A 10,333-nucleotide genomic window follows, 5' to 3' on the forward strand; every position below is an offset into this window, starting at 1 on the left:
GCAGGAAATAGCTGATCAATGATTCTCTCATTGATGTTTCTAACTCTCTCTCCCCCTCCCTCTTTCTCTCTGAAGTCAATTTAAAGATATGAGTAAAAAAAGAAAAGAATTAAAAACTAATAATACTATTGTTGCCCAGCCAGTGTGGCTCAGTGGTTGAATGTTGACCTCGGAACCAGTTCAATTCCTGGTCAGGGTACATGCCCATGTTTTGCCCTGGATTTCTGGTTGGAGAGTGTTAGAGGCAGCCAATCCAATCAATGATGTTTCTCTATCACTCTCCCTCCCCCTCTCTCTAAAAATCAATAAAACTTACTTAAAAAATAGTTCTATTGTTTGTATAGGAATTACTTTTATAAATAAAAGTGGACATGTAGCCAATGTTTTCTGCTCACACTGTTTTCTATAGATTTTTAACTTTTTTTTTTTTAATATATTTTATACAGAGAGGAAGGGAGAGAGATAGAGAGTTAGAAACAATGATGAGAGTCATCAATCAGCTGCCTCTTGCACACCCCCTACTGGGGATATGCCCGCAATCAAGGTACATGCCCTTGACCGGAATCGAACCCGGGTCCCTTCAGTACCCAAGCCGATGCTCTATCCATTGAACAAAACCGGTTTCGGCAGATTTTTAACTTTTAATCAAAAGTTGATTTGGCATTAAAAGTTTCTTTTAAGGCCGGCAACGGTTTGGCTCAGTGGATAGAGCGTTCGTCTGCGGACTGAAAGGTCCCAGGTTCGATTCCGGTCAAGGGCATGTACCTTGGTTGTGGGCACATCTCCAGTAGGGGGTGTGCAAGAGGCAGCTGGTCGATGATTCTCTCTCATCAACGTTTCTAACTCTCTATCCCTCTCTCTTCCTCTCTGTGAAAAATCAATAAAATATTTAAAAAAAAAGTTTCTTTTAAGAATAACACTTTCTTCATAGATGATTCCAGTTCAAGACATATTATCGGGATAATACATAGAAAAATTGTCATTATGGAATGAATATACATATTGAAGTTTTACATTTAAGGATCTTTATATTAAATATATATTCATTTTTAAAGTCTAAGGAAGCCATATTGTTCTAACATTTAACTAGTTTCTTACAGCTTTTATTGTGTTTCTTACCTTAATGTATGTAGGACCATCTAACTTGCTGTTTTCTTTTTTGCTGACTAGTACTCTCACCCATTTTCAAAGAAATTTACTAATCACGAGGTTGGAACATCTATATTCTCTTTGTCATTCTGTCAATAATCCAATGTCTAAATTTGACAGATTTGTCTCAAGGAAGAAAACTAATAATATTTTATTATATTCTATGTGGTTTTTGTTACACTTGAGATCTGTATATTTGTACATAGCAGTGTATTTTTTTTTTCAAGGCAAACATCTTTATTTCTATGTAGCAGTGTATTTTTAATTAAAATAATGTACAGCCTGGCTGGTGTGGCTCAGTGGTTGAGCATCAACCTATGATCCAGGAGGTCATGGTTCAATTCTGGTCAGGGCACATGCCTGGGTTTCTGGCTCGATCCCCAGTGTGCGGCATGCAGGAGGCAGTCAATAAAATATACTCTCTCATTACTAATGTTTCTATTTCTCTCTCCCAAATCAATAAAAACATTTTAAAAACGAGATTGAGCTCAGTTCATGCCTTACATTTCTGTAAGGTGAATTCAGGAACAAAGCATTAAGTATACAAAAATATATATGAGCTGCAAACTCTAAGAAATACTTCATGTATTTGTATATCAAATGGTTGGGATAGAATAGAAACTAAAGCTCTGGAAATATTTATTTGGCAAACAGCTTTCCACTGCTGATAAGTGGCACAGAAATATAAATACGTTGGTTTTTATTTCATAAGTAGAGGCCCGTGTAGGGTCTAGGTTCCCTAGGCCTGGCCAGTGATCAGGGCCATCCAGGGCCTTCCTTCATTCCATGCCTCCCCCTGGTGGCCAGTGCACATCATAGTGAGTGATCCAACTCCTGGTGGAACTCCAAGGGGGCACTATGCATATTAGCCTTGTATATAGATAGATAAGCTGTCTACAGCAAGGCATGGGCTGGTGCTGGGTCAGCAGCTCACACAGGCGCTGGCATCTCTGTGGTTCTCCTGGCCCCTGCCCTCGAGCTTGAGGGGCTATGCAGCTCCAACCCTCGGTGTTGGTGTTGCAGCAAAAAGCGGGGGAAGTGCTCTTGCTGTGTCAATCATGTTTGCCAGGAAAACAAGTTTTACCAGGCAACCATAGCCAAAGCCCTGTCCACAGGCCACCTAAGCTTTAAGAGAGGCTTGGAGAGCTGATGGAGGCAGGTAAAGGGCAGGGGTTAGAGAATGGGTGGCAAGTTGAACTACCAATATTATCTAACTCAAGTCAAATTCATTTCTCTTTCAAAATGGGTAGATATGTCAAGGTATTTCTGTCAATAATTTTAAGATTATAAACTAAGACTCAGTTCTGTTTTCAATCAGGACATATTTTTAACAGATGCACTTTAGCTATGCTACTTTTTCTTTTTTTTTTAACCCCTAACATTCTAGAATGTACTAAAGGAAAATTACTTAATGGCCAACAGTGACAATATACTTTCAATGACTCCTCTACTCAGCTACTGTCCTTCCACGCCAAAGAACATCTGGAAAACATCCCCACATCCACTGGCATTTAAAAATTGATACAGTTGACCAAAGTCCATATGGTTTCCTCTGGCTCCACTAATACTGAACACTTTTTCTTCAAAAACTGAAAATTTTCTCCATCTTTCCATTTCATCATTTGTACCATCCAAAGGAATGTCTTCTCGATGGCGAATCAAAATTCTCTTCCAGTTTAATTTTTTGAGTCTGAAAAAAATTTTTCAAAGTAGAAAATTTGAAACTGTACTGTGCATTCTAGAACACTGAAAACATTATTTTCCCAGGAAGGAAGAAATCTAGTTTATCTCAGGGATTTATTTTAATCAAATGTGATTCTGGTCATAATCCTGACCCCAAAGTTATTTGTTGCATTATCACTGACACAGAAAGTGCTGATTCTCAAACTCCCGAAAGGGACTCCTCAGAAACTCATTGAGGGTAGCATTAGAGAAGTAAGAGGATTAGAAATCCCCAAGCTTCACAGGGAATACACAGCTTACGATGAGGGAGTATCATATCCATGGGAATGGAGGGCCTTGACTCAACACCTCTTTACAGAACCCTCCCATGTGCACTGTCTGATGAGGGAAGTGATGTGATCACATGTGAGTTCTACTTTGTCCGCTGACTTGAGACTGAATCCCCCTGACACCACCCAGGGGAATGCTTATTTTCACATCCCTAGGATCTAGCTGAGAACTGCGATTATTGGCACAGCAGAGTTTGTGAGAGTGCACCCACCTTGACCAGAATTCTTCGCAAGCACCGTGGGGGCCTTCCACACAGACCACGCCTGGCTTCCCAGGCATGCTAAACCCCGTCAGGGCGAGCTCCTTCGCCCACTGCAGAATGTCCTTCCGTTTGCACTTGTTGTAGATGTGATGGCTATAGATCCAGAGTCTCGTGAGAATGACATGGACAGGCTGGACTGTACTTCCTGGAATGGGGGGAGGGATGGGGTCTCTGCTGACATAGCCAGAGGCATGTTCTCTAACCCAGTCGGTGGCATTCAGTATACAGACATCTCCTAGGCAATTCCTCTGTAGGTATGTGGTCAGATCTGTGTTCAGCTGGGTCTGCTGGGATCTACTTAATAATATCGACCTGGTTTATATGGAATAAAACATTAAATCAATTTTCTTGTAACAGAAAATAAACTCAACAATTGCTATTAGTATTCTCCAATGAATTTTGACTTTAAAAGCTAGCCAGTTCCTGTAACACACCTGACAGTGATTTCAGGCAGAACTGCAGGGTATTCAAAAGGAAGAATACAGGCCAGAGAAAACACCACCTGATCAAAAGAGAAAGAAAATGCCCTCAGCGTTATGTCTTGACTTGTTTCAATTCTCCCAAAAGCAAAGCTGAATTACCGCTGTGTCCGCAGACATGTCCAGGTTCATGTTGATAGTAAAGTAAACTTTTGAAGATCGGCCCTCCATCGTCCTCTTTTCAATGCAGTCTTTCAGTTCTGCTACAGCAAGCTGGTCATTCACTATGAGCTCATTCTCACCAGGGAACATGCTGGCCAGCAGGTCTAACTCGGAGAGCTGGGCCTCAGCCTGCTCAATCTCAACCATTTTTGGATATCTGTAGGTTTCTAAGGAGGTAAAAACAAGCGACAATTAACACAAACAATCTTAGGATGAAGGGGATTTATTAGATTAGTACCATTAATTCAATAGATTAAGGTTACTTATTTAAAAAGTATTTGATTTCTTCAGAAAATGTGAAATTTAATCAGAGTATCATTCCCATTATTCTACTTTGTAATATGTGTGTAATAGATGTAATATGTTAATATGGGACAATCCAGTGCAAACAACAAACTAATAACTACACAGCGATTCCCACGTTTCGAGATAGTTGATCTGGCATCTTGATCTACTTCATAAAAGTAACTGAAAAATGTAATCAAAACCCACATCAATGTCAGAGCCAGGAAAGAGGCTAAGACATGTCACCTTGGAAACCTAGAATGAACAGAGTAAGTAGAGCTAATTGTATTATATGATAGTTTTTTCTTAATATTAAGTATATTAGTTTTAAAGGCAGGAGACTGGGAAAAGGGAAAATAAAGGCTGCTAATTATTCCACAGCTCAAGTAACCCCTGTCAACATTAAAAAAGTACAAGGTTGGAAAATTCAAGTAGTAGAGAAAAAAATTAAGATATAGAGTCCTGCTGCTAGTCTCTTCCCCTACCTACCTAAGTCCCCGATCCAAGGCAAAGAGTTTTTGGTGTTTCACATCCAAAAAATTTTTAAGCATTATACATAAACACAAATGGAAGATATATGCTGATATTATCCTATCTAATAAAGAGGGAATATGCTAATTGATCCTCACACTGTAGCAATGATGGCGGCACCCACAGCTACAAAGCGAGGGAAAATGCTAATTGACTGCCCCACCCTAAATATGGCAGCAGCCAGGGCCAGCCCGAGGTGTGATGGGGCACTGCCTTCCCGATCGCCAGGTCGCCTCCCACCCCTGAGAGCTCCCGAACTATGAAAGGGGGCAGGCCAGGCTGAGGGACTCCCCCTCCAGTGCATGAATTTTCATGCATCGGGCCTCTAGTATGTAAATATATATATAGAGTGAGGCATATAAACATAATTAAAATGCGTCCAAAGGGATGACACATACATCTCCCCCCACCCACTTCCTATCCCTTTTACCCCTCTTTGGAGATCTAATCACTGTCATCACGTGGCAATCTAGCTCATTCTCTCTAGGGTAGGGGTGTCGAACTCAATCAGAGAAGGGGCCAAAATCTAAAATCCAGCCTAAATCGTGGGCCGAATGGTTTACTGAACAGTCATAAACTGACAATGTCATAAACTGACAGCGGAGTGCAGTGATGACAGCGTGGTGCGGGCCACATTGCAAGGCCTGGTGGGCTGGATTTGGCCCGCGGGCCTTGTGTTTGACACATGTGCTCTAGGGGTTGTCATCCTGAATCAGGTAGGCATAATTTATTGCATTCTTTACCTTGGATATTTGGGTTGCTCCCACACTTTTGCTATTATGAACAATTCTGTAAAGAAGTTCATTTCAGCCGAAGCAGGTTTGGCTCAATGGATAGAGCGTCGGCTTGGGAACTGAAAGGTCCCGGGTTTGATTCCGGTCAAGGGCATGTGCCTTGGTTGCGGGCACATCCCCAGTAGGGGGTGTGCAAGAGGCAGCTGATTGATGACTCTCTCTCATCGATGTTTCTAGCTCTCTATCTCTCTCCCTTCCTCTCTGTACAAAATCAATAAATTATATTTTTTTAAAAAAAGTTCATTTCATATATACAGTTTGATGAGTCATACACACACACACACACACACACACACACTAGTATATATAATTTGGTGACTACATATTCAAGGGTAAGTTTGCTGAGATGGCTTGTTGGAACAATAAGTTCAACATTTAAAAACTGGGTAAAAATTACCAAGTTGCCTTCCAGAAAACTGCCATACAAAAGTTTGAATTTTTTACATAGTTCCCTCCTTTTAAAAAATAATTTTTAATACATTGTCTTGTGTGTGCAATGATGGCGGAATATGTGTGTGGCATTCAAACAGAGTTTGAGGGACATACGGGACTATAACAAAAAAAACCTAACAACATTCATGTCATCTGAGTTCCAGAAGGAGAGAAGGCAGAGCTGAAAAAGTACTTGAAGACATAATGGCTGAAAATTTTCCAAATATGTCAAAAGGATATACTTGAAATCCTTAGGATTTCAAGAAGGATTTCAGGAAGCTGAACATATCTCAAGCAAGATGAACCCACAGAAATCCATATCAAGACACATCATAGACAAACGTCTGAAAACTAAAGACAAAGAAAACCTTGAAAACAGCAAGAGATAAATGAAGAAAAATAATTCATGTAAGAAAGCATTTCTCATCAGAAACTATAAGGCCAGAAGGAAGAGTCATAATATTTTCCAAGTGCTGAAAGTAAAGAAAAATTATCCCACAGTTTACATCCAGTGAAAACATCCTCAGGAATGAAAGGGAAATCAAGACATTCTAAGAGGAATGAAGCAACTATTAATAGTTGACTAAACATGGTACAAGGAAAGAGGAAAAGGCTTTTACTTTCCAATTCGGATGCTTCAATATAATTTGAAGTTTCGTGATTAGCCTGCAGCACTTTTAAATTTCACAGAAAAAAGGAGGAAAATATTGCTTACCTTCTCAAAGAGAATCTACTCAGTGAAGTCAAACACCATTATTTCTGTTAGTGGTATCCTGGGGGAATTCTTTCTCCTCTTTGGTAAAGTTTTATCAAGCAGCTACTATATGCAGAGCTTCACCCATTCTTCCTTCCTGGAGCATTCTATTTATTTATTTACTTATTTAATATATTTTTATTGATTTCAGAGGGGACGGGAGAGGTAGAGATAGAAACATCAATGATGAGAATCATTGATTGGCTTCTTCTTGCACGCCCCCTACTGGGGATGGAGCTGAAACCTGGGCTTGTGCTCTTGACTGGAATCAAACCCAGGACCCTTAAGTCCATAGGCCGAGGCTCTATCCACTGAGCCAAACCAGTGAGGGAGAGCCTTCTATTTAGTTTGAGGATCAGGACATTAATAAGATCTAGAACAATGAAGATGAAAAGACTTAGTGTTAAATGATCAGTATAAATATTATCACAGGCATGGGAGTAAGATGAGGGCACCATCAACGAAATGGGCCACCAGAAACTTCGGGCAAAGGCCACAGGAGCTGAGCTGAGCCTTGAAAGAAGGGTAAGACTTGGACAAGCTGAGTGGGAGGCATAATTGGGAGAGAGAAGAGAGGTCTGTGAGGCAGGAGAGCACAGAAAAATCACATAGCCCTAAACCTGTCCCTACCTCACAACTCCAGCGACCAAGGCCTACTCCAGAGGCTCATGATTTGGACTATTTTCCCTGGTGCTACTGACTTTGTGACCTAACCCATTTTGGCCTTCTTTCCTCTCTGGACAGCTGACTTCCACAGCCCACAGCACCCAACTCCTGAGCCTTTCTTGTGGCCAGGTTCAGCCAATGGGCTGGGAGGAAGTGGGAGGATGGGAGGAGAGAGTCCATGGTACTTTGCCACGGTTCTCTGCTTTGGTGGGATTCTGACAATGGCTGGGACGGGCTAAAGACCACCCTTCTGCAGGCAGCCCTTGTTCCTCATCTCCAGCAGACCTTTCAGGCCTAGACAGTTCCTTTAAACTTGGCCACTCCTCTATGAACAATCTCCTCACAGCTTCATAGTTGAGTGTGTGTTATTTCCTTCCAGACCCTTTGGTCCTCCTACCCGGAGTCTGGTTCTAATGTCTCACTCAACTTTCACTCAGCACTGTCATCACATTGACTGTAAGTGGTGTCTAATACATGTATATTGAGACAAGCAAGAGAGTACCAGCAGCCCTGTCATCCCCAGCTTAGAAAAACCTATTGTAACTGGTGACTGAGAGGAAGGAGTTCCTAGAGTTCCACAGGGGAAGGCAATTGGCTGACCCCCGACAGCTCCCCATGGAGTGAACTGACCGGTTCACCATCTGGCTGTTAGTTTCAGACTCCGAAGCAGGAAACGCCTTCATGTAGAGTGGACCCACTCCCCACAGGCTGCCTTGGATAACCCATTACTAAGTGCTTTAGGACATTAGCTGCGATGGATCCTGTCAAAAACAGACCACAGATTATGGGGATGTCTGAGTTATGAGGGGTGTTGAGTTCATTAGGATGAACTGGATGGATGCAAATCTGGAAAACATGAAGAGCTCTCTGTCTGTACCCGTGTGAGCCAATGACAACACTACATTATTCCTGATGCCAGTGTGGTTCCAACCCAAGTCCAGGTGCCGGTGCCATGCTGGGGAAATTTTACACAAAAGCGTTTCTGCTTAAATAAGTTCTTGAGGTGCAGAATGACAAAGTTCAACCAGTTTCTTTAGGGTGCTCAGGGTCTCGACTGATCTAGTGTTTATCTTAGACAAAAGTGATTGCATTTGGACAATACATTATATGGGCACTTTTTTTTTTTTTGTATGTGGCTTTTCAGCCTTTATTGTTAGATCACAGTATGCACCACGAGTTTCTAAGAGGAAGGTTTAGTATGTGTTGTACCTCAAACCTATCTGACCCTGGAACACTTTTCTCCAGACCTAATGACATTAGCGTTTCTTGACACAGATGCGTTATTCCTGGCTGGTCATCTAGCGGCCCCAACTTAGTGAAATACCAAGGCTACAACCCATCTTCATCAAGTCCTTTTCAAATAACGTTTAAAATTCCAGGACTTAGCCGAAGCTGGTTTGGCTCAGTGGTAGAGCGTCGGTCTGCGGACTGAAAGGTCCCAGGTTCAATTCCGGTCAAGGGCATGTACATTGGTTGCGGGCACATCCCCGGTAGGGGGTGTGCAAGAGGCAGTTGGTCGATGTTTCTCTCTCATCGCAGTTTCTAGCTCTCTATCTCTCTCCCTTCCTCCTCTCCGTGAAATATCAATAAAATACATTTAAATAAAATTCCAGGACTTAGAATTCCAAAAATACCCTTCCTAGTCTGCTTTGGAGCTGAGGACTCCAGGAAACAGCTTATTGGTGTTATTAGAGGAAAGGAGGTCATGATGGTCCTTGACTAGTGGTTTAAGTATGCACTCTTGCCAGTCTGCCCAAGTGCCACCTGCAGCCCATGACCTTGACCTTAGGCCAGTGGCTTGGTTTCTTGTGCCTCAGCCTCCCAATCTCCAAAGCGGGAGGACAGGGCTGCTGTGAGGACCGAGTGAGGGTGTGGAAACTGCACAAAATAATGCTTAGCACTAGAGTAAGTGCCCTACAAGTGCCTGCTAGGACCGCGATGGGCTCCTCACTCAACAAGTGTTTCTTGAGCACCTACTGTGTCCAGTGCGGTCCTTGGCACTAAATGACAACAATGAACAACAGGACAAAGAAATCTCTGCCTCCAGGGAGATGCCCTCTGGTGGGAGGAGCCAGGACGCGCCCAGCTGTTAGGATGAAAAGGCAGGAAGGGGTCAGGAGCCAGCAGAGAGGTCTGGGCCGAGTTCCCGGCCAAGGGCACAGCACCCTCGGGCCCGAGGCAGGAGGATGAGGACCGGTGGCGGGAGCAGGAAGCAGGGAGCTGGGAGCAGGGAGCAGGGCGGGGCTTCAGTAGTCAGGGCTGGAGGGGAGACGCTGGCAGTGCTTTCGGGGCTCACACGGGCCAGAACTTTCCATCCTGACTACGGAGGCTCACGCGGGGTCAGGATCGGTCACGCAGAGGCCTCACTGCTGGCCGCGCGGGTGAGGGGGACGCACCTGCTGGCAGGGCCTGCGGCTGGAAAGGATGCCCGTGGCTCGTTTAGTCCCCGGCCCGCATTTCTGTGGACACCAGCGTCTTCCTCGCCTCGGCGTTTCTGGGTCAGACCGGGCCGGGGGCGCCCACCTGTTTAATCCCCCCACGGGGCTCGGCGCCCATATGGGTCCGGAACCAAAGGACGGAGCCGCAGGTTGTCCACACGGGTCGCTTTGGGGCTCAGAGGGTACTGAGCAGAACCAGAGGGCCCACCGAAGCTCAGGAGCGCTTCCGACGCCCCGCGTTGGCCTGAGGAGCCGCGAGGGCCCCGCGCCTCTGGCAGCAGCAGCTCCCGCCGACCAGCAGGTGAACAACCCGCAGCCACGCCCCGCGGGGGAACTCACTCAGGACCGGACCTTCAGGACGGCGCGAC

The 10,333-nt window shown here is 44.1% G+C and overlaps 1 protein-coding gene across 3 annotated transcripts; it reads right to left on the reverse strand.

The window, feature by feature from the left end:
* Positions 1 to 1,285: 1,285 nt before the first annotated feature.
* Positions 1,286 to 10,324, reverse strand: RWDD2B (RWD domain containing 2B). Of its 3 annotated transcripts, none has more exons than XR_014794087.1 (6): positions 9,924 to 10,324; positions 4,006 to 4,232; positions 3,859 to 3,926; positions 3,374 to 3,736; positions 1,383 to 2,839; positions 1,286 to 1,337 (listed from the first exon to the last, which is right to left on the reverse strand). XR_014794087.1 is itself a non-coding variant. In XM_084873558.1 (6 exons), exons 3-6 carry the CDS (start codon positions 4,210 to 4,212, stop codon positions 2,605 to 2,607), a joined length of 873 nt encoding a protein of 290 aa, XP_084729684.1. In that variant the 5' UTR covers positions 4,213 to 4,232; positions 6,823 to 6,958; positions 9,924 to 10,324; the 3' UTR covers positions 1,286 to 2,604. The 3 variants fall into 3 exon arrangements, 2 of the variants coding, with proteins under 2 accessions (XP_084729684.1, XP_084729683.1); XM_084873558.1 differs by adding an exon at positions 6,823 to 6,958 and having other exon boundaries at positions 1,286 to 2,839; XM_084873557.1 differs by having other exon boundaries at positions 1,286 to 2,839.
* Between the last annotated feature and the right edge of the window lie 9 nt (positions 10,325 to 10,333).

This window comes from Pipistrellus hanaki, assembly GCF_964339955.1.
Source record: "Pipistrellus hanaki genome assembly, chromosome: 2".
In the NCBI taxonomy this organism is placed as follows: Eukaryota; Metazoa; Chordata; class Mammalia; order Chiroptera; family Vespertilionidae; genus Pipistrellus; species Pipistrellus hanaki.